This window comes from Abramis brama, assembly GCF_963993115.1.
Source record: "Abramis brama genome assembly, chromosome: 6".
Classification (NCBI taxonomy): Eukaryota; Metazoa; Chordata; class Actinopteri; order Cypriniformes; family Leuciscidae; genus Abramis; species Abramis brama.
The window spans coordinates 11560063-11586413 of NC_139968.1; the positions used below are offsets into that span (position 1 = coordinate 11560063).

General features: G+C 41.2%; 1 protein-coding gene and 1 long non-coding RNA gene across 9 annotated transcripts; both read right to left on the minus strand.

Moving 5' to 3' along the window:
* Positions 1-1850: 1850 nt before the first annotated feature.
* Positions 1851-21465, minus strand: LOC311084719 (uncharacterized protein). 8 transcript variants are annotated; one of them, XR_014606575.1, is made up of 8 exons: positions 11331-12101; positions 11085-11149; positions 10758-10813; positions 10334-10414; positions 9796-9906; positions 5625-9247; positions 3920-3968; positions 3514-3597 (listed from the first exon to the last, which is right to left on the minus strand). XR_014606575.1 is itself a non-coding variant. In XM_084116944.1 (4 exons), exons 2-4 carry the CDS (start codon positions 12925-12927, stop codon positions 2771-2773), a joined length of 915 nt encoding a protein of 304 aa, XP_083973070.1. In that variant the 5' UTR covers positions 12928-13540; positions 21272-21465; the 3' UTR covers positions 1851-2770. The 8 variants fall into 8 exon arrangements, 3 of the variants coding, with proteins under 3 accessions (XP_083973070.1, XP_083973071.1, XP_083973069.1); XR_014606572.1 differs by having other exon boundaries at positions 3485-3968; positions 10334-10374; XR_014606573.1 differs by having other exon boundaries at positions 3485-3968.
* A 3086-nt stretch (positions 21466-24551) lies between these two features.
* Positions 24552-26072, minus strand: LOC311084361. The gene is made up of 2 exons (XR_014606494.1): positions 25664-26072; positions 24552-24889 (listed from the first exon to the last, which is right to left on the minus strand). It is a non-coding gene; the product is annotated as an uncharacterized lncRNA (long non-coding RNA).
* Positions 26073-26351: the final 279 nt, after the last annotated feature.

Genomic DNA, 26351 nt, shown 5'->3' on the forward strand with positions numbered 1-26351 from the left:
ATCAGGCCACCTGACCCTCTGGGTTTCTTAACAGCCAGGTAGTGGAAGCGTGGTCAGTGAGTCTGTAGCCGGAACCTTCTTCCGTAAAGGTATGGCCTGGAAATGGTGGAGCACCAACAGCCCACGGCAAGTGACACACCTCCTCTCAGCTTTATTGAAAGCCTGACTGTTGTACATGATAACGTACCCCTATTGTCATGTGCCTGGGATAGCACTGCACCCACTTCCACATTGCTGACGTCGGTGTCAACAATGAATGGACGCCCTGGGTCAGGATATGTAAGCACTGGAGCTACAATACTCTGTATGCAGTATATTTTGGTATTTGTGGGATGTTAATTACTGTCAGCTGAATTCAGCTTGTCACCAGCAGGTTCGGAGGTAGTCGAGGACGCATTGTGATCACTCAGTCATTCTCAGTGTAATGTGAAAGCAATCCAGCCATCGTGTCTGCATTCACAGGTACGTCACACAAAACCCCGCCCACTGTCTTTATTCCCCCTCCTCTCTCCAGGAATTGCTGCATGTAGCTGTGTGGTTTTGCAATACAGTCGAGTACGAAGTACATTGCAAATATACTGAAATGTTTGCTTTCGCACCCTAAAGTTGCAGAACCAATTTATTTTCTGTAAAGAACACGCATTTTCCCCACCACAGCTGGCAACGTTCTCGAATACGTTTATCTGTACCGTTTCAATTACGGAATATATCCACATTATTAGTACTTGCAGTCTCTTCATCCTCCTCATTTTGCGAGATTTGTAAAATGTACCCCGACTGAAAACTGTTTTTAAAAGAAAACCGACCACTTCAGGTCGACTTTGCACCGGAGCCATCCTTTTTTTTTTTTTTTTTTTTTTTTGCGGGAATGCGAGATCCGATCTGTTATCCAGATACAGAAGTCACTCGATGTGGACAGGTGTAAACGCACAGTGTCCTGATTGGCTTATGATCAGATCTGGGGTGCGTTTCCCGAAAGCATCGTTGGCCAACTCTGGTCGCAAGTTCCGTCGTTACCAATAGAGTTCAATGGACATTGCGATGAACTTGCGACCATAGTTGGCCAACGATGCTTTCGGGAAACGCACCCCTGCTTGATCGGATCATGGTGATAGCATGTTAATGCCAAGTGCCTCAGTCATTCATTATGAAGTCTTGTGTGTGTCACTGCTGCATTTCTGAGAGCTGTCTTTGGTTTCTCATGTTCATGGTTTTTGACTTTCTGTCTGGTTCCTTTGTATTTCTCTGTTTTGCCTCTGCCCTGGATTCTCTTATTGTTTAGACCAGGGGTGCCCAATCCTGCTCTTGCCAATTGACTGTCCTGCACAGTTCATCTCCAACCTTAATCAAACACACCTGCCTTTAATTTTCAAGTGATCCTGAAGACCTTAATTGGTTGCTTCAGGTGTGTTTGATTATGGTTGGAGATGAACTGTGCAGGACAGTTGATCGGCAGGAGAAGGATTGGGCACCCCTGGTTTAGACTGCCTGGTTTTTTTGGGGGGATTACATACATTGTATATACCTATGGATTAAAGTAACATTTTGAATTTGTATGTGATGGGGTTGAGTTGTTAAGCTTGACAGTACCCTCCCTTGACTATAACAGGCCTCAAAAATATTAATAAAAAGTATGATACTACTTACCATCTTATGCAACACTGTTAAAAAGACCTGAATGATTTAATTTCTGGTAAATGTCACATATGGGTGGAGTCTAAATTATTATAGGTGGAGAATAGTTGTGAAGCAGTGAAGTACCCCAGGGACCTGACAAAATGCTTAGTTTACAATAGAAATAAGACATTATTTTATTGTCACATATGCTGTGTAGATGATCGACACGATGATGAAGCGGAAAGTCTCTTTAATTATATCACAGGCATAAATCCAAACCAGAAAGAGAGCTGTTCACACACGTAACATAGACAATACCTGACAATGAACACAAACAGAACTGAACTTAAGTACACGTGATATCGAGGTAGATAATGAGTGCACAGCTGAACATAATGAGTGACCAAGACAACAAACGATTAACTCAGGCAGAAGGTGGTGAAACACAAAAAGTCCAAACTAACAGAACCGTGACAGAACACCCCCATCCATGGGATGGCCTTGAGCAGGGGCAGGTAGATGATACCCCAGTGCACAACCAGGACTGCGCTTCATGGCGGTGTAGCTGGAGGAAGGAGCCATGGGGGAAGACAGCCGGATGGTATCATGGTGACAACAGAATGCGATGACGACTTAGGAGGTGGAGCCCACCGCGTAGCTAGAGAGTCGATGGAGTGACAGGACACCAATGACCTAGGAGACCTTGACGGAGCCGCAGCGACGACCCCTGTTGTGGCAAATTCAAAGTCTTTGGTTCAGATCTCAAAGGAAGCTCTCAGAGTCGAAGTTCCAGGTCTCAGAAGAATTAACTTTAATGAACAAACAACAAAGTGAGATGCAAGCTGGACATTTAAAGTTACCATTGCCAGTCTTCATGTCTTATACCTTTATACCTTTTTCTTATCGCTAGGTGCCCAATGGGCATCCTCATATCCATCTCTTCTTTTTTGTCTCTCCTTGTGTCCTTGTCACCATTAAAAACATCCCCCTCTAGACCTTCTTCTTTTGGAGGAACATCTCAAAACATCTTATATAACATGTTTTTCCTCCAGTGCTTCCCAACACCTGCATCCCTCCAACAGGTTTTCGGGTACTTTTCCATTCTCTTATACCTGTGACCTATTTTCTGCTTGGCATTACTGCATTCAGACTTTTACATGAGACAAAGGGATTTCTCCAACACCCCCCGAGAGGGAAGCAGGGATCCGGAGGGCTGAGGTTGAGCAGGAGCGACCGAGGGCGGAGGTGGAGCCTGAGGGAGGGTGGAGCAATCCGCAGCTGAAGGAGTGGAGGGCCGGAGGGCAGTGATCGGCCGTGGCAAAGGTGGTGCGAAGTCCGACCCAGGTGGAGCCGACGTAACGAGGGAGCCCGGCAAGGCCGAAAGTCCGATGGTCACTGCAGACATCGAGGGTGGAAGGAGCGCAGGCGTGGGAGTCAGGGATGACTCCCAGCAGTCCAGCGATGAAACCACACCACTGAGAGGAGGCTGAGAATTTGGGACATGACAGACAGATTCAGATGATAATGGGGCAAACAAGTAAAATTCTCCAAAATAATTAAAGTTTTCCCGTGTTGGAACCAAAAACTCACTCTCAGTGGCGGGAGGGTGGGCGGGGCTCACTTCCATGCCCTTGAATTCCACGAGAACTCCCTCGCCGATGGATGGTGCAGCCGGCTCGCACTCCAGGTCAGACACACGTTGCTCAGGCTCCATGGCGATGTTCAGTTCGGTTGCACCTGTGGGTGCAGGCTCAAACGTCGCGGTGAAGTCTCTCACGTCTGCGTTGGGCTCTTGCTGTCGATCCTCGCCATCTGGGTGGTCATGGTTGTGCACTGGGTTGCGAGTGGGGCTGGTGTCATCGTTAACGGGTCCGACAGTGATTGGTGATCCACATGACACCAGCACCCACTCCACAAAATCCTCAAAGCTCCCCCGAGGTCCCTCCCCAGACAACTGCCCCTTAGCGGTGGTGTTTAGGCCTGCATATAGGAATGTGCAGAAGCATAATGAGTGACCAAGACAACAAACGACTAACTCAGGCAGAAGGTCATGAAACACAAAAAGTCCAAACTAACAGAACCGTGACATTTATGATAACAATTATTTAAATGCAATAATGTTTTTTATTCATTATAATGGGCATACCAAAGTATTGTGGAAAGCTTTTAATATTTAATTTTGTCACTTTAAAAAGTCTGGGGGACTGAAATATTACCAAATCCCAGGAATGACCCATATAGAGAATACTAAGATACTAAGTGAATATATAGAGACTAAACGAGGTAACTTAACCATACACACCTGAACTGAGGAACAGAGGAGAGCAGAAGTAGAAGCAATGACAAGGAAACTGAATCAAACAGAAAAACAAAAAAATAAACATAAAACAAACAAACAAACTCAGAATATGACAATTATGTGAGAACATGGTTCATGGTCCTAAAATGTTATATATGAAATGGCCAATATATGGCCAATATGACCCTTCAAACAATACAGACATATACAAACTGCAGGAGATTTTCTAATAAATTGAGTAACATGGTCATCATAAAAAAATAAAATAAAAAAATAAAAAAATAAAAAAATAAATAAATCCAGAAGCCACAAAGACACTGATATTATTTTTAAACTTCACAAACAGGGCAACATGCCCAAACAGTGAATCTGCAAAACTACCAGACATAGTTTTGATATAGATAATAATAATAATAGCCTAATAATATATAGATTTTAACAATATATTTAGCATAAAAGCATATTAAAGTTCAAGCACTTCAAACTTTTAAAATCATTCTTAATTTGGTTGTGCAGAAGTAATAACCTAACCATATGATAAAAGGCATACTTTACAACTAATAGAGATTTTAAAAGTGTCAACAAATCACATGGTAAACTAAGGAATAAGGAATACACATCTATCTCATTCTGTTAACAGCTCGGAGCGCCATTAAAGTTACCAATGAACCCCAAATGTAGATAATCTCTTTCTGAATCTTAAAAAATAATTTAGCGTGATAATTGGACTAATATAGGCCTGTCCTATCGTTCAATCACTATAATATATATGCACTGATACAGATAAATAATTGTATGCCACGTCCATTAGCTTAAACACAAAAATGCACTACATACGCGTATCACACCACCGAGTGTTGATTAACGATAGTCAAAAACTCTAATCTCACAACAACTAATAGATCTAGAATGCATTTCCAAAAAAATTGCAATGGTTAATAAACAGATGTTTTGCTGATCTCTGAGAAAACACTGAGAAAACTGAGAAAATACTGAGATAGAGCAGTTTACTTTTGTGATTTAGCAATTATTGGAGTTGTTTATGAATTTATCATTTCTGCATTTATGAAGGCTACTGTTTCCTTTTTGCTTAGTGCGACCAGAAGAGGGAGCCAATGTGTTATATTCAGTAGTAGGAATTTTGAAAACTTGTGCCTGCCTGATAGGTTTTTTTGGAAAGGTATATTATTTCCTGAATTTGGATGCTATTAGCTCACCACAAAGTATCTGACACACTTTACGAAACTACCGTGATATAAAGTGATAGATACCGTGATAGAATAAAGAGATTGTTGAAATGTGTTTGCTTAAATATCTAAATCCACACTGCATGATGAGCGTTTTTTAAAATAAATTGTCATGTGTCAGCTCCGAAACTTGTCCGTGGCTATAGGCTAAATGAATTAAATTAATAATAACAACTTATATTATTGTCAAGAATGGACTATATATTGCCTATGTCATTTGCACGGGGTAGTCCTGTTGTTTACTGTATGAGTCACGAAAGGGCGTGTGATGGAAAGTCCGGTTCATTTATGCGATCCGGTTCTTTTAAACGGTTCGTTTCTAAGAATCGGTTAAGAATTCAACAATTATTTTATATTAAATGACGTACGCCATCATGGTTACTGGTTTACAAACATAATTTTTCACCTCACCGTTGTTTTATTTGGAATAATCAGAATATTAAATATGTAGCGCCACCTACCCTCTTCTTTGATGGGCGGAGCACCGGGTTCTAATAATAGGCTTGTTTGAGATGCGCCTTGCCTCGCCTGAAATGTAGTCGAGAGTAGGCGGCTGCAGTGAGAGGAGGAGTGAAAAAAGCGCAGGCAAGCCGGACAGTTCTCTCTTCTCGCAGTGGATCTGACACCTGTGAGATCAAAGATGGATATCGCGGGATTCACGCTCGTGCACAGTGTTGCTAATAAACTGGATGTAATTCAAGTTCTGTTGCTTTTATATGAAAATAAATAAAATGAACAAGACACCCAAATTACTTGTTATTTAATTCCATTCCAAATACATGTTTATCAATATTTTTTTTTCTTTACAGACATATGTGTTTTTATTTATTTTATTTTTTTATAAAAATTAAATTGCATAACCCAAAGAGATCGCACTGTCAGATAGTTTGGGAATATTCACACATAACATATATACATAAAACATGATATTAGAATTTTAAAATCAAAACATTTTAAAAGAGAACAATACATCACAGTTGTTTAAACCAATGAACATTAAGCTGTGTCGTCAGTAAGTCGTTTCCCATCATGCTTTTGATCAGCGCAGTCGGTGGAGAGCAACTGCGCTCGACTGCAGAATCCGACACGTGCGCCTTGCGGTCGCGAGAGATTTTTGACATACGTCAGCATGACATCAGAGCAAGGCGGACCGCACTCGGACACATTTCTAACCGGCATCGCATGCATCTCGCGCTGATCACCGGTGATCGGTTCTGCGCAGATTTTGCTCATCTCAAACAAGCCTAATGTCTCTCGACTTAACTAATTTACTTCCTTCCTGTTTTCCCCCCTGATCACTCTACTTAAATCAGTGGTTCTCAATTCCAGTCCTCGTGACCCACTGCTCTGCACATTTTGTATGTCTCTCTTATCTGACACACTCAGTTCAGTTCATGGAGTCTCTCCTAATGAGCTGATGATCTGGTTCAGGTGTGTTAAATAAGGGAGACATACAAAATGTGCAGAGCAGTGGGTCACGAGGACTGGAATTGAGAACCACTGACTTAAATGAAGATAGTAGGCTTGTTTGAGATGCGCCTTGCCTCGCCTGAAATGTAGGCGAGAGTAGGCGGCTGCAGTGAGAGGCGGAGTGAAAAAAGCGCAGGCAAGCCGGACAGTTCTCCCTTCTCGCAGTGGATCTGACACCTGCGAGATCAACGATGGATATCGCGGGATTCGCGGGATTCACGCTCGTGCACAGTGTTGCTAATAAACTGGATGTAATTTAAGTTCTGTTGCTTTTATATGAAAATAAATATAATGAACAAGACACCCAAAGTAGCCTACTTATTTAATTCCATTCCAAATACATGTTTATCAGTCTTTTTTTCTTTAATACAGACATGTGTTTTTTTTTTGTTTTTTTTTAATGGGCATAAAAAACAAAAAGTATTTGAAAAGTCAAAGATTGCTTTCAATGTTTAACCTTGTAAAATTTATTTTTATTTATTTTTCCTTCCCTCTGGCACTTTATTTTGTTTATGTATTTTTCGTGATCTATGTCTTGTTTTTTTTATTACTCCTGTTGTTATGTACTTGTTACATTTTCATTTTTGGCATTAATAAAAAAAAAAAAAAAAAATGACGTACGCCATTATCTAATTGTATCATCCATGTCAAATACACGCTCAACAACACTGAAATAAAGCAATAGTATACAGCGGAAGATATATTTTTCGGTGTGTCGATGTTTACAGAGTGATTCAAAAGAACCGACATGGGCTGCGTTCCACTTCACTTTTAGACACGCACTCGCGAACTTCCCTAAGCACTTCCCCTCGGGAGAAGGAAGTTCTACTTTGTGAAGTGGACGAGGGAAGTTTATCGACAGACCCTCCTCGACCCCTCGATTTTGACCGAGGGAGCGAGTCTACTCTGGTGCACACTTCAAGCAGCTCTGTATCCCACAATTCAACTTGATTGTGACGTCACATCGCGCTTAACCGTAGTCAGAGCCATAGAGAGAAAGAGTTGCGACACTCTTTGATGTCGCCGCTATGGCTGTCACGTGGTTCATGTAAGCCCCAATAGTTCCAAAACACACACTGGCTGTCATGTTCTTCTATGGGACAAACAGCAGCGATTGCATTATTGAACGGTACATATAAAATAAAACACACATCCAAGTACTTTTTCAGCTGTTATTGCATTCCCAGCTAACAATTTAACGTTCTGGGAACGTTAGTTTTTGGTTCCCAGAACGTTCCCAAGAACGTTCCCTATTGGTTAGCCAGGAAAGTTTTCTTTACGTTAATAGAACGTTCCCTATAGGTTAGGGGAACGTTCCCGGAACGTTGCCGAAAGGTTCCCAGAACGTTCCCGAAAGGTTCCCGCAAGGTTCTCGTAACGTTCCCGGAAGGTTAGGGGAACGTTGCCGAAAGGTTCCCAGAACGTTCCCGGAAGGTTCTCGGAACGTTCTCCTAACGTCTACACATCCTGATATGCCTGTACACAAATTATAGGTCTACAAACATATTCTACATTGTTTATTGTTCAAACACTTAAGAATCCTATGAATATATTATTACAATAAATTGAATTTACAGAAACTATCATTAATAAGTAAATCAATCAGTTTGTATTAAATAAATAAATCAGCACACAATCCATGTTTTTGTTGATTCATTGTTTAATTATCAACCTAAAATAAGTCATTAAATACAGCGTTAGCAAAATGTATTCAGGAACAGTAATTTACATTTAATATTTCAAACATGAAAATATTTCAATAAATAAAACTGCAAAAACATTTTAATTAAAACTATCTTTTGCAAACTGTAGCCTATAACTTTGGCTAAAAAGTTGAAAAAGTATTTATTTATATACAATATACATGAATGTGCCAATCTTCACACCGCTCAAAACATTTAAACTCCCAACACCATCTGCAAATTTAACAAGAAAATAAAAAGACAACATGTTACATGGACACACAATCCCATGCCAAAATTCAAGCCCTGTAATGGCATTAATATTCATCTGGAGCAAATGAAAAGAGTGAGGTGGGATTGTGTGTCACAAGCTGTAGGAGATATGAGAGCACGAGCGCTGCTGGTATCATGTATTTATTCAGATATTTCAGCATCAATGTTTATAGAAAAATTTATATATTTCAAAACACTACATTGCATTTATTTATATTGCACTATTTATTATTTCAGACTACAAATCAAAAAAGGAATGTTTTATATAAGGGTAAGGATACCCATTAAGCCTCTCTCTCTGAAGTCAAATAAAAAACAGAGAAAATAATATTTAAGTCTAGTGAACTCTGACCTGCGAATTCGCTCTACCTTTTATGTATAAGTCTCACCTCCAATGAAGAATTTAAAAACCTGTAACTGCTGTGTTGTTTATGAGAAAGAAAGTGAAAAAAAGTTTGAAACTGCTATCAATTTTTTTTTTAAATCTCTGTGACTTTACACCTACAAATTCCACTGTCACAGGTGCTCAGTTTTGCTATAATGAAACCCTCACAGAACATGGTAATAATCAGCCATCCATGCAAAAGCAAAGGTCGGTGTAGTTTACAGGTGCATCTGTCCAGGCCAACGTCTGATGCCTTGATGCCTTCCGCTGGAACCTGAAATAAAAAAAATAGTACAGTTCAAAATCTATCATACATACATCTCATCTGGTATCACAAATTATCATTCCAGGTTCACTTTAAGATATGCTCAATATTAGTGCTGCACGATATTGAAAAATTTAAAGTTTATTTAGAGATATCAGCCGTATGGTTTAGTGCATGCGCTAACGGCTCCAGGTTTGTATCTGGTAAATTACCCCACTAATAATGCCCAGAATGGTACCAAACTACTACAGTAGTACAAATAGGTTCTGTACTCATTAAACGAGGCATTGGAAAGTTTGTAAGTACATCAGGAGTTTATTTAAATAACACTTGCCTGACGGCGAATGCTACTGCTGATGTTGACGTCACTTTATGAGTACAGAACCTATTTGTACTACTCATTTTCCCCGACATAGAGCAGACCGGCACACAACAAAAACTGCTGTTCGGATGTTCCCTTTTCTGATATTTTAGCCTTCGTGACATTTTAATTAAAACAGAAGTAAGAATTTTAGTGTAATAAGCAAAAATTAACAGTAAACTCAGAGATCACCTACCGCTGCAGATGTGTACGGAAGTGAAAAGCGGAAATGCTTAGACCTCTTTCCGGTTTGACCGCTGGGCGCTCCGCATAACCCCTATTGGGGGGATTTTGTAGAGGAGTGAACCTGCATAGAAAATTACAATAGATAACAAGCATAGATAAATACAATAGAAGAAAAACACAGTTGAAATAAGCAGTGCATTATGTTTTTCAGTTAAATCTAACTTATCAGGTACAGAAATTGATTTATCAAAATGTAAAATAAGTCTTCAGTGTAAAAATAAAATAACTATAAAATTAATGTATCTTTGCTAAAGCTACAAGTCATTTTCTCTTTTGATGTTTGATCACCATTGGCGACACAAACAGCTGTGGGTACGTTAGGCTGCTGTCCCTTTAAGACGAATGCGCAGAACTAATATAAATGACACGCATCCGTTTTCTTTCTGTTTAAAACACAAGACAAGAGGAAACTCGCCATTTTGACTTCATTTTGCGTGCACGTGTCTGTAAAAAAAAAGTGAAAGAGAACTGAATTCGGCTAAACTCACCTTCTTCATCTACTGACTGTGGATGGCATCAAGGTCTTGTCCTGAAGAATACAGGGCCAAACAATAGGGATTTTATCTCATCTGGTAACAAGAGCAAAGCCATAACTTTAAGATCTCTACTGATATATTTACCCCCTGATATTGCATTGGGGATATCAATTCAAACATTTTTAAAGGCTAAGAGTATGAGCCACAGCTGCCCAAGATATCAAGGGGTTGCAAATTAGCCATGGCTATAAACCTGTATGCATGGCATCTACTTTGTATTTTTTATAAAGCAATGTTCTATGCATTTGTCCCTGTCAAATAAACATTAAATAAATAAATCTGTGAAAAATAACTGCCTAAAGTTGTCGACCCCCTGAACCGCATTTAAAAGTACAAAGAATTTCAGTATTGATCAATAAAAAAAATACATAAATACCTTTGAGTTGGACAGTATGGTGTCAGTCTCATTGGCCAACATAATTCAAAACAGACCTAAAGAAATAAAATAAAATATAGTAATCATCAGGATATCATGTTATCATAATAGTTAAATGAATTATTATAACTATGACCATTATAATATTGTATTAGTCGCCTATTATTTAGCTGATTATTTAGCTTACAGGCTTCTCAAGGACAATCTCACTGAAAAAACTTGGGGTTAATGATTTTAAAATGTGAGACTTATTTCAAAAGCATAAATCTTACAGACCCCAAACCTTTGAACAGTAGTGCACTGTAGGTTTGAGGTGGTTTTGCTTACTAGTCATATGGTTCATAGAGATTTTCTTGGACAGGGAGTGCAGCAGGCCATCACAGCATGATGATCTAGGAACATAACATGCTGTTTGTCACAGAGCCAAAAATATTACATGGGATTGGTTTATTACAAGGAACCAAGCTAGAACAGAGGTGCAATGCAGAAAAGATAAATATATACAAATCTTAAGAATATATATTGTGAAATAAATGCATATGGAATTATCATCATGATTAAACAATAACTCACCCCTTGTTGTAGAGTTTTATTTTTTCTCTCGCTATTCTGAAATCACATTTTAGCAATATTGGTAAGTGACGTCACTGATTAAGTTAACAATACAGTGCATTCTTTTAGGTTAGCCTAAATAAATTAGCTTACTTCCCATTGACAAATTACCAGCAAAACTATCAAAAACTGTTATCTACACTAAATATGTGTTTAAAAACCCAAACTTTCATAAATAAGACCTCAACTTAACGTAACTTAGGCCTAACGCTGTCTTTTGAAAACGGTTAGCTAGCGTAGATGCTAACGGACTTTTTCAAAGACATAAAACCATTTTTTAAAAATAAATATTTAACAGAAGCGTGTCAATTACACGTAAGAAATGTGTCAGGGGCGTTTGTGTGTATTATTTGTGAGATTTTGTTGTCTAAACTTACCTGAAAGCAGTAAAACCAACAGCGAGAGACGGGAGTTTTGTTGTTTGTCAGTTGTCGATGACGTTTCCATCTGCTCTCGCGCAGCGCACGTGCTCCAGTGTTTGATCACGCGCATGCGCATTAAAACACTTCAAAGTCACGCAGCATTTAACATATAGAATTAAAATATATAACATAATTTAAAATATCATTAATAAAAAGTTATTGCGAATAGATCTGAACGTTGTTGGTTATCTTATAACCTTAGGGGACCGTACTGACGACGTTGTCAGTTGAATCTGCCTGTTAATAGTAAGTGATATTAAAATAATAACCTGCAGAGAACGTTCTCAGAACGTTCTCTTTAGGTTATAAAAATAAAACCTAAAACCTGCAAGGAAACGTTCTGGGAAGGTTCTCTTTAGGTTATAAAAATTAAACCTAAAGACAGGGAACGTTCTGGGAAGGTTCTCTTTAGGTTATAAAAATTAAACCTAAAAATAACCTACAGGGAACGTTCTGGGAAGGTTCTCTTTAGGTTATAAAAATAAACCTAAAAATAACCTACAGGGAACGTTCTGGGAAGGTTCTCTTTAGGTTATAAAAATTAAACCTAAAAATAACCTGCAGGGAACGTTCTGGGAAGGTTCTCTTTAGGTTATTAAATAACAACCTGCAGGGAACGTTCCCAGAACGTTCTCTTTAGGTTATAAATTTAGACCTAAAAATAACCTACAGGGAACGTTCTGGGAACGTTCCCTTAATGTTATAAACATAGATCCTAAAAATAACCTACAGGGAACGTTCCCAGAACGTTCTTGTTTGGTTCCCAAAAAAATAACCAAATGGGAACCAAACGGGAACGTTAGGGGAACGTTCTGTGTTTGCTGGGTTATTGCATTTTGTTAATATCAGTTTTGCATTTGGAGAGGCAGGGTGATAACGAAATACTGTAGCCTATATTACTTAGATAAGTTTTAGGCTATATTTTTGGAGGGAAAAGCTTAGTATTCATGTTCGCATGGGTAGTAGCACTGGCTTTAGCGGCTCTAACTTAACTTTTCCATATCATTCATCTGATGATGGACGTCTCATGATATTTGTTTTAGCACAACTGATTCCCGTGATTTTGCTTATAAATTCCGATTCAGCCATTAGCCTACCTTCGTGATCACGCAAAGAGGTCTGCCGTGGCGGTCCATTCAGAATTCGCTTAGAAGCTAGCTCACTTCTTCTGATGAAAGTGGCCACCCCCTGGACCACAACGTGAAACATGATCATGTTAAGACTAAGAATATAATTTTAAGATTAAGCCATACACATATTATCAAAACTATAACAGTTTAAAAACGAATTTAGCCTATGCTTTTATGTTTGGGTCTATAGGTAAGTGCAGAGTGAAGATTTTTCTCTATGGCTCTGGGTTAGTGTACAGAGTAGGCTAAGAGTAAGGGTAGCTGTAACTCAATCCAAGTAACTTAAGCAATTAACTAACAAAACACTTGTAACTTCTGTTACAGCTATTGAGACATCAGTTAAGCATGGCTGATACAAATGAAGGTTTTCAAATAAAATATTTTTTATTAAACAATGACAGACACCAAAAATGTGTGCTTGTGTGAGTGTGTGTGAACAAGAAAAACAAAAAACAGGGGCAGGTGATCCATGAAACAGACAGGACTGGTGATGGCCATAACAATCCTAGAGGTCCAGCATTGTTTTCCACCAGCAGCAGCCACCGTCACTGTTACCATTGTCAGCTGCCGCCACCATCGCCAGCCGCTGCCACCAGCAGCAGCCTTGGTTGACATGAGGCTGAAAAAAAAAAGTGTTTATTTTGTTAACTAAACGTCGACATTAACTCTTTTACCTTCAATGTAAGCAAAAGCACCTATGAATGACGCTCTTTTGCCTTCTTCTCTGGCTTTCTGAACCAAAGGCCAAACTTTGGCCCGAACCGCTCTTTCATCATGTTGGGGATTGCCCCACTGAAAACTGGTGGATTATATTATTGACCGCTGCAGAACTCTGGTCAGGGAGTCGGAGTCATCAGATATAGTTTAGTCGTTTATTGCACAAGAGTGACCATATACACATAAGTGTACTTGAGGTAGTCTTTTGTCATAAACTTTCTCTTGCACATAGACACTGCACATGAATGCGTGCACGCGATATGATCGCTCAACTGGAGTAGCTTAGTGAATAGCCAATTACGCTGAGTCGGTATGTGCTGAGAACGCTGCACTACGTTATTTGCTTACAATGCAACTTAAAATATCACACACGCAACCAACTTAATATTTAAAGGGACAGAATTCACAACAGCCGCCCCCACATTTGAGTAGCAAATGGGTAATCAAGGGAATTCTCTAAATGTCTTTGGGGTTACCTTCTAGAGCAGGCAACTGTATCAAGCGAGCAACTGGTCTAATGTAAGCTTTACCGTCAATAACAACTTCGACAGTTCGCACACATCCATCACTGCTGGGCAATGTCTTCCGAACTCTGCCTATGGGCCACTGAGCTCTTGGGAGTTGCGGATCCACAATCAGTACAACAGAGTCGACCTCCAGGTTTTCTGAAGCTTTATGCCACTTCTGCCTGGTCTGAAGCGTAGGCAAGTAGTTTCTGGTAAACTGTATCCAGAATTGGTCCGCCATGTTTTGACAGTGACGCCACCTCCGCCGCCCCATGTCTCCTGGAGCATACGCCACCTGAGGGAGAGATGCATCCCGCCGCCCCATAAGGAGAAGGTTAGGAGTAATTGGATCGATGTCGGCGACATCCGTTGAGGCGTATCCCAGAGGTTTTGAATTGAGAATCCCCTCCACTTCCACTAGGATTGTGGACAGAACATCCTCTGTGACTGCTTGGTTACCAACGGCTACCTGGAGAGCATTTTTTATAGAGCGGACCTCGCGCTCCCATATTCCACCAAAATGTGGAGCACTGGGCGGGTTAAGCTTGAACTCAATTTGGTGGTCTGCAAGACGGATTTGGAGTTCTGGCTCCATGCTTAAGAAGGCTTCCCGTAGCTCTCTTTCTGCACCGCGGAAGTTGGTGCCACAATCCGAGCGGATCTCGCGGGGTTGACCTCTTCTGGCTATGAGCCGGCGGAGTGCAAGGAGGAAGGCATCAACATCCATCGAATTAAGAAGCTCGATGTGAACTGCCCTTGTTGTGAGACATTTGAAAATCAGGCCCCAGCGTTTTTCATTCCGCCTTCCTATTTTGACCAGGTATGGGCCAAAGCCGTCAACGCCCGTTGAATAAAAGGGTGGACAGAGCAGACGGAGGCGTTCTGGTGGCAAATCTGCCATTTGAGGTACCTTTGGCTGCGCTCTCCAGCGCTGACAGGACTGACAATGGAGTTGATGGTGCTTGATAGCCTGACGTCCTCTGAGAATCCAGTACTGCCTCCGTATCTCAGCGTAGACTCTCTCAGCTCCCGGATGTAACAGACGCTCATCAAATTCTTGAATAAGGAGCTTTGTTACTGCGTGTCTTGGGTCCAGTACAATGGGATGGATTTGTTCTGGGTCTGAGTTTGCAAGCCTTCTTAGACGCCCCCCAACTCGTATCATGTTGGTCAGGGGGTCCCACTCTGGAGCGAGGTTAACTAATCGACTGTGCACAGGAATCAATTTCTGTGCTCTAAGGGCAGCTACCTCTTCCGGGAAGCTCTGAGCTTGACATTCCCTCAGCAGGACAGCTTCCGCCTCTCTGTTAGTCATTATTACACTGTTCGATGCGGCCGCCCCTTGACAGGCTCGTAGAGTTGCCCCCACTAACTCTCGCCAGGTCTTGAATTGCGTAACATCGGGGAGGTTGGACTCTGTTTCAACTGCCATTACGGAGTAGCAGATTAGGCCTTTCAATTCGGAAACTACTTCTGACTGTGCAACTTCAGGTCTTTTAGGCCAGTGCTCTGGGCTCTGTTTCAAGAATGGAGGCCCTTGACTCCATCGACTGGGCTCGGCCAAACTTTGGAGGGTTTTGCCTCTCGTAATGTCATCAGCTGGGTTATCCTGCGTATTAACATACCTCCATGAGCTGTGGTCTGTTAATTATTGGATCTCGGTGACTCGTGTCCCAACGAACACCTTGTACCGGCAGGAGTCTGACTGAATCCACTCTAGCACAGTCATGGAGTCTGTCCACAGAATTGTCTGACTGATGGAGAGTGTCAGCTCATTCCTCACCAGTTTGGCCAGCTGAGCTCCAGCTAAGGCAGCACAAAGCTCCAGGCGAGGTATAGACTGCTGCCTCTTAGGAGCAACCCGTGATCTGGCCATTATGAAGGAAACATGAATGTCACCACTGGTTTGAATGGCCAAATATGCCACTGCCCCGTACACTCTTTCAGAGGCATCGCAGAACACATGAAGAGAACTGTGCTGTTCTGCTGCAGTTGTAGAGGCTGGCATGTAACAGCGAGGAATGGAAACTGCACTGAGTTGTTTTAGCTCGTTTTCCCAGTCGGTCCAGGCAGCCTGAAGGTTTGGTGGTAGATCTGGGTCATCCCAGTCTCTCTTTTTAGCCCACAACTGTTGGATGATCACCTTTGCTCTGGTGGTAAAAGGTAGTATGAACCCCAGTGGATCATATTGGGAAGCCAACACCTGGTAAGCAGCTCTCATAGTCAGTTCTGCATGCTCAATGAGCCGATAATGGTAGCCGAGGGTATCAGCTGCGCAATTCCACCTGAGGCCTAATGTGGGCTCCATAAGGTCAACACGGTTTTGCACTAACCACTGCTCTGTGGCTGATGACTGGGCTTCCGTCGGAAGATGAGCTACCACCGCTGGATGACTGCTAGCCCACTGTCTTAGGTCGAACCCTCCTTCTGCTAACATGCTGCGTAACTGATCCACAGTTTGCTTGGCTGCTGGGACAGTAGGGAAGCTTGTCAGGCAGTTATCCACGTAGAAGCTTTCGTGGACTAGGTGTTGTAGCCCTGGATATTTGGATTCAGAATTGCAAGCATGGTGTTGCAGAGCAAAGATGGCACAGCATGGACTGCTTGTCGTGCCGAATTCGTATACATCTGGAAGGTTTTCACTCTGCAGATCTCTCCAAATGAAACGGAGAAAGGGCCTGTCCTTCGGCAATAGACGGACTTGATGGAACATGCCCTTGATATCTGAGCTTACTGCTACAGGATGCTGTCTGAATCTCAGGAGTACTCCTAACAGCAATGGTCCAAGTGTGGGACCTGGGAGGAGCTGATCATTCAAGGACCGACCATGGTATCTGAAAGAACAGTCGAACACCAGTCGTTGCTTATTGTTATGACTCACGAGATGATGGGGCAGGTACCATGCCTCTGTTTGTGTCGCTTCCATTTGGTTGAGCTTGACTACGTAACCTGCCTCGATGAGTTTGGCAATCTCTCCTGAATAGATTGAGGCCTTGTCAGGGTCCTTCTGGAGTCTCCTTTCCGTGTTCCTCAGATTTGCAAGGACGGATTGCATGGAGCCTTTAAGTTCTGGAGCACCTGGGTTCCACAGAAGAGGGGTGGCGTAACGCTGTACTCCCTTGACATTGACTCGCTGAGTTTGAGACTCAAGCAACTGCATAGCCTCTTTATCTTGCCTAGACCGGACAACCAGTTTCTCGTTGCGAAAGGGCAGCACATCCAGTTGCCATAACCGCTCCACATTTCTGTAGAGAAGATCATCTGGGTGGTCGGTGGAGATGAAGAAACACTGCTGCACTGGTTCTCGGCCGGTAGTACTCATTTCCGCTCCTTGGAGTGCCCAGCCGAGAGCTGTACAAACTGCCACGGGTCCCCCTTTGGTGCCTTGACGAATAGGCTCTTTAGCAGTAATAAGGTGAACTTGATCTGAACCTATGAGCACCAGTGGACGTACCTTGTGAAATGGCTGTAGTGGAACTCCTCTTAGATGTGCATACCGTCTCTGAAGAGTCTGAACTGGGTATGACTGTTCCACCAGATCAATGCCAGAAGCTGTGAATGCTCCAAACACTTGATAGCGTTTCTCTGGTTTACCTCTTGGAGAGATATCGAAGGTGACTTTTGAGCCATTGAGGTGAGTAGTGTCTGGTCGGACTGTACGAAGTGCTAGAGTCTCAGGTTCACCTTTAAGCTGGAGCTGCTGGACAGCAGTAGGTAGGATCATGGTGCGCTGTGCTCCGTCATCTAATATTGCATAAGTCTCTACTGTCTTTGATTTGTGGTGCAGCAGCACAGGCACCACTTTCAGAAGGACTCTGCCAGATGCAATGGATGGCAAGAGGTAGATGCGGCTCTCCGAGGTAGCTGATGATGTATCAGTTGCACGACTTCGGGCCACGCCATGAAGCACTTGAAGGTGAATACCACCACAGTCACTGCAGGGTTTCTTCAGATTACAGGTCTCATGTGCATGGGAACGGGCACATTTCCAGCAGCGCTTCCCCTCTGAAATCCACTTACAAAGATCAGACACTGACTGTTCTTTAATACTACTGCATCGAGTGATGTAGTGGTCTTTACTGCCACAGAAAAGGCAGATGACTTTGAGGGGGGTCTTCTTCCAAGACACCTTAGGACTGGGGGATACTTTATCCTCAGTGGGTGCTGCACCATGATACAAGGCTGTACTTTGGCTTCTTGGTTTAGCAGCACTCTTCTCCTTTGAACTGCTGTGATCTCTTTCATACTGGTAGCGTTGCACTAACCTACTAGACAATCTCTGTTGCTGAGCTTTGATGTCGAGCCACCCTGTGAAGTCTTGTAGGTTGTACGGGTTAATACTGGGGGAGTTGAGCTTCCCTTGTAGCTGGAGAAACTCTATGAAACCATCTCGCAAGTACTTCGGCAGCTTACTAAGCAAACGATCCACATGCGAGCAGCAGTTCAACTCCATCCCTCTAGGTCCCTCCAAAGATAACAGCATGCTCACTAAGAGGTGGACACGGAGAGCGAAACTCTGGAAACTGCGTGCATCGTTTGGTTTTACCTCTGGTGCTGTGAGGATTGCTGCTATTTCGCTCTGCGCCAGCTGATGGGGTTGGCCATATTGTAACTGAAGAGCTTGCATAGCTGCAGAGTACGGGTAGGGATGATGACGGCAGGACTGGCCGATCATTTGTGCCTGAGGCAATTTAAGGTGTTCTAGCAAGATGTGATACTTGTATTTTTTATCTAGCTCTGCATGAGGTTCCAGAAGATTGTCCAAAGCTAACTTCAGTTTAGCGAATTCCCTTTCGTTGTCATTCACAAAATCAGGAATCTTTGGCTGGGGGACAGCATGCAAAGGGCGGTGAGGCACCAAGTATTCTGGTCGCTTCAGTGGCTGGCTCAATGGCTGTAGAGAAGTGTCTGCGAGAGCAGGAATGTTCATGGCAGGAACTGAAGCACTGTGCAGGGTTTGAGGCACTGATGCTACTGGAGGCATTGTAGTGTAGTGAGGAACTGAAAAACTGGGTGCAGGTGGAGCCGCGACAGGTTGTCGAGGAGAAGGTGCCACTGTTGTATAGATGTAAGGCACACTGGGATGTTGGTAGGTTGGCGTGGGAGCTACTAACTGTGGCTGCACCCGAGGCTTAAAGGCAGTTCCAGCATCGCCATAAGGGCAAAACTGTGTATTAAGTAGTAGTGGCACAGTATCTGCTCCTGTGTCATACTGGTGTTGGCGCATGGCGGCATGTAACGTACCAGACGAAATTGGTGAGTACAAAGGGAGTGAAGTGACTGGCCGTATTGGTACGAAACCAGAGTTAATGTGCTCTGCCTCTGCAGTAGGTGTGCTTACATTTATTTGTGTGGCACTCACATGTCCTTGTCCTTTGGTATGTAACTCAATGTCAGGTGACTGTGATGAATAGGAAGAATGACTTGATGAAGGGGTCGGATGAGGTGAGTTTTCTGGAGGTGATCTCATCGGTGGTGTGGCAGGCTTTACACTTTGCACCTCTTCTTCTTCCCTCAGGAATGATGTGATATGTTTCATCAGCTCCTGACGCCGACGCTGTCGTTTTTCGTACTGCTTGAGTTTGCTCTGAAGCGCAGCCATATCAGCAGCTTCACCTCTTTCCTTCTCAGAGATAGACTTCATTAATTCCCTCAGTGAACTCATACTTAATAAGTCTGTGGAGCTTGTGGCTGGATGCTCACCCTGGCTGGAGGCTGGTCGTGATTGACTAATTATGCCCACTGCGGCTGCTGCTCCTCTCTGCTCCGCTGGCACCTCTGCTGTAGGTGGGGAGGAAAGAGCAGGTCGGTGATGGCTGTAATCAAGGAGATACTCCTCCAGATGCTTGGGTGTGCGACGATGCCTTGAGGGTCTGTCTGACTTCTCAGCATGAGGGAGAGAGGTTGATCGCTCTTCCAATGACATCACTGCAGTAGTCAATAGATCCGGCTCGAAGGACCATATGTTGGGGATTGCCCCACTGAAAACTGGTGGATTATATTATTGACCGGAGTCGGAGTCATCAGATATAGTTTAGTCGTTTATTGCACAAGAGTGACCATATACACATAAGTGTACTTGAGGTAGTCTTTTGTCATAAACTTTCTCTTGCACATAAACACTGCACATGAATGCGTGCACGCGATATGATCGCTCAACTGGAGTAGCTTAGTGAATAGCCAATTACGCTGAGTCCGTATGTGCTGAGAACGCTGCACTACGTTATTTGCTTACAATGCAACTTAAAATATCACACACGCAACCAACTTAATATTTAAAGGGACAGAATTCACAACACATCAGGTGACAAATCTTCTTTTAGACGGAGATTGGCATCCTCCAGAAATTTCGAGCCTCTTGCATCCCTCCATACGATATCACGATGAATTGAACATTCAATCATATTGAATTGAATGATTATGCCTCTCGCAGTGTTACCGTCTTTCCTCTTTCCAATTCTGTGCACGGAATCCACCACCTCCGGTAGCTTTCCAGCAATTTTCGGAGAGATCTTGCATGAATGTTGATCACCAGATCCCGAGTGTTTTCCTGTTGATCTTCCTCCTTCATACCCTGCAGTCTCAGCCCCCATCTTCGTCGATAGCTATTCGCCTTCAGCAGTTGAAGTTTGAGTTGTTTGTTTTCCTCTTTCAGATCTAGTGTCTTCTTTTCCAGCGCAACAACTCTCCCGTTGTGGTTAGCGGTATCTTTAAGTAGTTTTTCAACAGTTTCATTCATAAAGGCCATGGCATGATCAGTGTTTCTCACCGTTGTATCCACAGAAGTAACCTTTTCGAAAATAACTTCACATTTTGCGGAGAGAGACTGAATAGCGGCCATAACCTTATTAAAGTCAGAGTCAGGAGAGTCTTTCCTTTTTTTGGTGCTGGGCTTTTAGCTGGAGTGCAAGGTAGAGGAGTTGCTAAGGATTTCTCTGATTCGACAGACTCCGTAGAAACATTGGATAAATCTGTCAGATGGAGCAATATTTCCATTTTTCTCCATGCTCGTCTCAAAGTGATGTTTCGCTTTGCGTTTGCCCATATGACCGACTTTTCAAACCAAGTTAATGTTAATCCCTAATATGTCATTAGCAAAATGAAAAGAGAAAAGTAGTTTTCCTCACTTATTGCATGTAAATCACAATGATGTCTGAGGATTAAGAGAGCAGCGTGTCTGCTTGGAATGGCGCCATCTTGGCCTCCCTCGGCTGGTAGGGACTACACAAGCTTCCTCCTGGGTTAGTGACATCACAAACCCTAAAATTTACATAAACCCCGCCCCCGGAACGAGATTTATAGATTATCAAGACAGAATATGCTAATCAATGACTAGAAAATAACTACACATCAGCTACATAAATTCATCAACTAACCCTTCAGAAATGTTGTCTACATGTTGTCACTTCTTCTTGAGTCTCTCTATCTTTGTCTGATTTCTCTGGTTTGAACATAAAAGGCTAAAAGTTTTTGAAATTTTCAGTGCATGTCTGTGTGAGTGCAAGCTGTTAAAGCTCCACCCTCTGTGCCGGGAGCAGCAGCTCATTTGCATTTAAAGGGACAGACACAAAAACGATGCGTTTTTGCTCAACCTCAAAAAGTGAAAATGTTAACATGCTATATAAAAATATCTGTGGGACATTTTGAGCTAAAACTTCACATACACACTCTGGGGACATCAAAGACTTATTTTACATCTTTTGAAAAGGGCATTATACCACCCCTTTAATAGGCAGACAATTCCTAAAAGTAGGGGTAAAATGAAGAAGAGAGCAGTACCCTGGTGGACAGATGTTTGTAGTGAGAGTGTTAGAAAGAGAAATAGAAGGTTAAGGAGGTTAAAGATGTTAAGGAAAACTCATAATATTTAAAATGTAATATCAAAGCGGGTTTAGAAGAGGAAGGAGTACTATGGAACATATAGTTTGTCTAGAAACATAAATTAGAAAGGCACAGGTTAATAAGGGGATAGTATTGGCAGTATTTGTTGCTATATAAAAAGCATATGATATGGTATGGAAGGAAGGAAGGTGTAATGATTAAATTAAATAATTTAGGAATCATAGGAAGGATGTTTAACTGGGTTAAAGACTTTTTATTTGGGAGAGCTACTGTATTCTAGTTAGAATTGTTTTAGCATTGTCAGAAAGATATGTGGTGGAGAATCGAACTCCCCAAGGGAGCGTACTAAGTCCAATTCTCTTTTCAATAATGATTAACGATATATTTTCTAATATGCAAGAAGACATTGGGAGACCATTGTTTACACAGATGGCTCCAAGAATTTAGATACAGGAAAGACGTGTTTTGGTGTTTTTATACCAGAATTAGCAATTTCAATGTAGATAAGAACTACAGATCACCTGGCAATATATACAGTAGAGTTGATGGCTATAATAATATAATGCTCTGATAGAGGAAAATGGTACGCGGAAAGTAATTATATGTTCAGATTCCAGTTCAGCATTGATTTCAATGAAGACAATGTCATCAAAGGACAGACAAGACTGTATATATGAAATATATGAAATCTTATTTAGACTTCAGCGAGTGAATGTGACTATAGCATTCATGTGGATTCCAGGACATACAGGAGTTAAAAGGAAATGAAATGGCTGACATTTTAAAGCTAACGAAGCATTCAAGGTAGATGGAAATCCTATATAGTAAATCTGAATCACAGTAATAATTAAGAGTAGTATAATAAAGGAATGGCAACATATTTGGGATAGGGCAGTAACAGTACATTATTATAAAATACAGAAGAAAGTAGGAGGGTATGTAAAGGAAATAATAAAATAGAGGGTATAATCACATGGTTGAGAATGGGACACACAGGATTAAATAAAACATTACAGGGAAACATCATAATGGCTTATGTGAACATTGTCAAGATGAGGAATCAGTTGAACATATATTAAGTCACTGCCAAAAGTACCTCACGGAAAGATAAATATTAAAGGAAGAAATTAGGAAGAAAGGTACAATGAAAGTTAACATTAAAGACATACTTAATGGTGATAATAATTAAAGTTTAATAAAATACTTGAGACTGGATAACTGGATTAATTAACAGAATTTAAGGAACAGGAATTTTTTACTTGGGAGGAATTTGACTCAGACCCACCACACTCCATCCAGTACAGTAGGTGGCGGTAATGCACCGTCGGATGCCGATCACCATTTTTTAAAAAGAAGAAGAAGACCGAAAGTGCATGGCTGCGTTCGAAACCGCATACTCAATGAGTAGGTACTTAATTTCAATAAGTACTTACTTAACGAGCGCTAAAAGAGTAGGTACTTTATAGCCAGATCTCGTTGAGTATGAATGAGAACCGGACATCTGCCATGTTGACGTTATCATGTGACCTACGACGCGTTATCACAAGCGCAACAACTTAAAAGATTTGAACGACACGTTTAATTAATCTGTCTGTAAATATCATGATATTGATTAAACTTGCTCCTTTTGTGGACTTTTTGAAGAAACTGCTGCCCATTTATTTTGTGAGTACATTTAGGGTTGATTTAAGTTCTTATACCCTACTAATGTGACCCACCGTTTTATCCTTAACGATATTTATTTTTATTACGAAATCCCAAAATTGTCATCTCTTAAATGTTGTTAATTTCTTTATTTTATATCCAAATATTTTCATCCATAAGCAAAAGTGGCTTACTGCTTTATGTTTTCCTCTTTTTCTTGTTAAATTTAACTCTCGTTTCATCCCTCAGGCCTATAAATAACAGAAAATGCATTTTTTAAATGTATTATATAATTAATTATTTAAGAAAATATATATTTAGATATTCAACCTTATAGGTTTTTTCCTGTGTATAAAATCTCATGTTTGCAAACCCATGAATGATATATATATATATATACATATATATAGGCCTATAGATAGATAGATATATATACACATATACCTCATAACATCAGTAACTCGACAGCCCTACCTAGAACGGTTTTCCTCAGCGTTTGTAATGTCTGCACAAAGGGCTGCTGTGCGAAGATTGGAGAAAACTGTTGATTTTATACTCGAAAAATTTAAGTATCATTATTAAAAATTAATATTACCCCAGAACGAATTGCATTGCTATCCCACCCCAAAACATACAATAATAACAACGATAAATGCTGACCAATTAATTATATTACTTTTTACTGAAAATGATATAATTCAATAAAACAAACAAAATGTAATGTATGTCATTTGAAATAGCTATGCATGAATACACTCTAGATGTGTATATAGCGAACATACCTACATTTTCATTCAAACAATAAATAAAGCATGAATTAATTGTATTTTATTTACTGACAACAATGAGAAATATTAATAAATTAGTTAAAGAATGAATCAAAGTCACCATCACACAATAAACAAATGCATATACAAGTCAACACATGAAACAAAGCTTTATTCAAACTACAATCATATATGTAGGCTACAGGCGCTGAACCCCACATCCTTCTGCCGTCTCAACACAGCGGTTCCTATTCTGCGGCTTTATTCTGATGAATCAGCTGACCGCCCGAGGTGAGCCGTTCCCTCGTGCCGGAGGTTGTTGCGTGATGTGTTGTGCTTCACAATCTGAGGCAATAAGGGCAGGTGGAGTGATGGAGGGTCTCATGAGGGCAGGTGGAGTGATGGAGGGTCTCATCCATGGCACCATCTCCAGGATTCAGCTCTGCGCTCCTCATCCTCAGTACTCACACCAGTCTGCTGACATTTCAGATGCTGCAAAAATGCACAAACATAACACAAAAGCAGTCATTATTTTTAGAAGACAAAAATGCTTTTTTTCCACAAATGCCGCCATCATCTTTCCTTGCAGGTCCTGCTCCACCACAACAGCTGTGCAGCAAATGCACAGAAATCAAGAATCAGAAAAGTGCTGTAGTAGCTCAGTTTGAAATTACAATAATTTAAATAAACTACAACTTAATATTTAAATAGTTGTTGTTATTCATTTCTGTAATGTCACAAAGCCTTTGATGGCAGCATTCAGCTTCATGAGACTCACATACCTCTGTGATTTATGAGCTCAACACTACATTTACATGTTGAGGTTGTTTTAACTTTTTATCCTACATAAATGTTCCTTAATTTATCAACGGTACTAATGGACAAATAAAATAGATAACTTATGTTTAGTTACTTTATAGATTGGTTCTACATAATAGCACACATCACTCAGATGCCTATTTCATGTCTATTAGACGTAGTAATCTGCAATTCTTATAGAAGAGTTTCTTGCCAGATATTAAATAGACATTTAGTAATTGTATTTAAGATGTATACGGTTTAAAATGTATGCAAATCCACTTTGGAGACGTATGTGTCCTTACTGGAGCTTCTCTGTTAGCTATATGTAAGCTGCTCATCCTATCCCATAATAAAATGTGATTTACAGCAAAATCACAAATATATAGCGTCTTTACACCTTCAACAATTCAACAGTTTACTGTACAGTAGTTCAACACATGCGATCATTTGATTTGTAAAACTCACATTTGAAAACAGTCTCGTCCGTCATCCTTTCCGTCACGTTCGAGTATGACCTATCCTTCTTCTTCTTTTTTATGACGTATCCTCTCGCGTGGCCTCCTGGGATAGAAGAGTATCCATCGGTTGAGCACTCAAAAATCTGTCCAGAATCAGTAAGCCATCCGGGAACTTCTCGCCTACTCTTTTATGAATATCGATGTTTCGAACGTACTGCTTCCTTCACGTACTGTTTTCGCCTACTATATAGTAGGAAAGTAGGCATATTCGAACGCACTTAAGTCCGAATCTCGCGATAATTAGTACGTCGCCCAGGTAATTCTCGCCTACTCTTTTGGATTCGTACATACTTTTTCGCTCGCCTACTCTTTTTCCCATACTAAATAGTAGGGAAGTATGCGGTTTCGAACGCAGCCCATGTGTATTTTAGTGAAATTTCTATGGAAGTGATTTTAACATTTTATAATAGAATATGGATGGAAGGTATAATTCCCCAAAGTTGGAAGGAAGCATTAATTATACCTATTAAAAAGCCTGGGAAAGATCCAAGTAATCCTATAAATTATCGTCCAATAGCTTTAACTTCTCATTTATGTAAGGTAATGGAGAGAATGGTAACTGATAGATTGACTTATCATTTGGAAAAAAATGAACTGGTTTTCTTCTTATCAAAGTGGGTTTAGGTGTGGTAGAG

Coding starts and splice junctions, on each gene's coding strand:
- LOC311084719 (XM_084116943.1), bottom strand. CDS start 4,046: ATGTTCTCACATAATTGTCATATTCTGAGTTTGTTTGTTTGTTTTATG. Junction 3,598..3,919: donor TCCTCTGTTCCTCAGTTCAG/GTGTGTATGGTT, acceptor TCCTATATGCAG/GCCTAAACACCACCGCTAAG.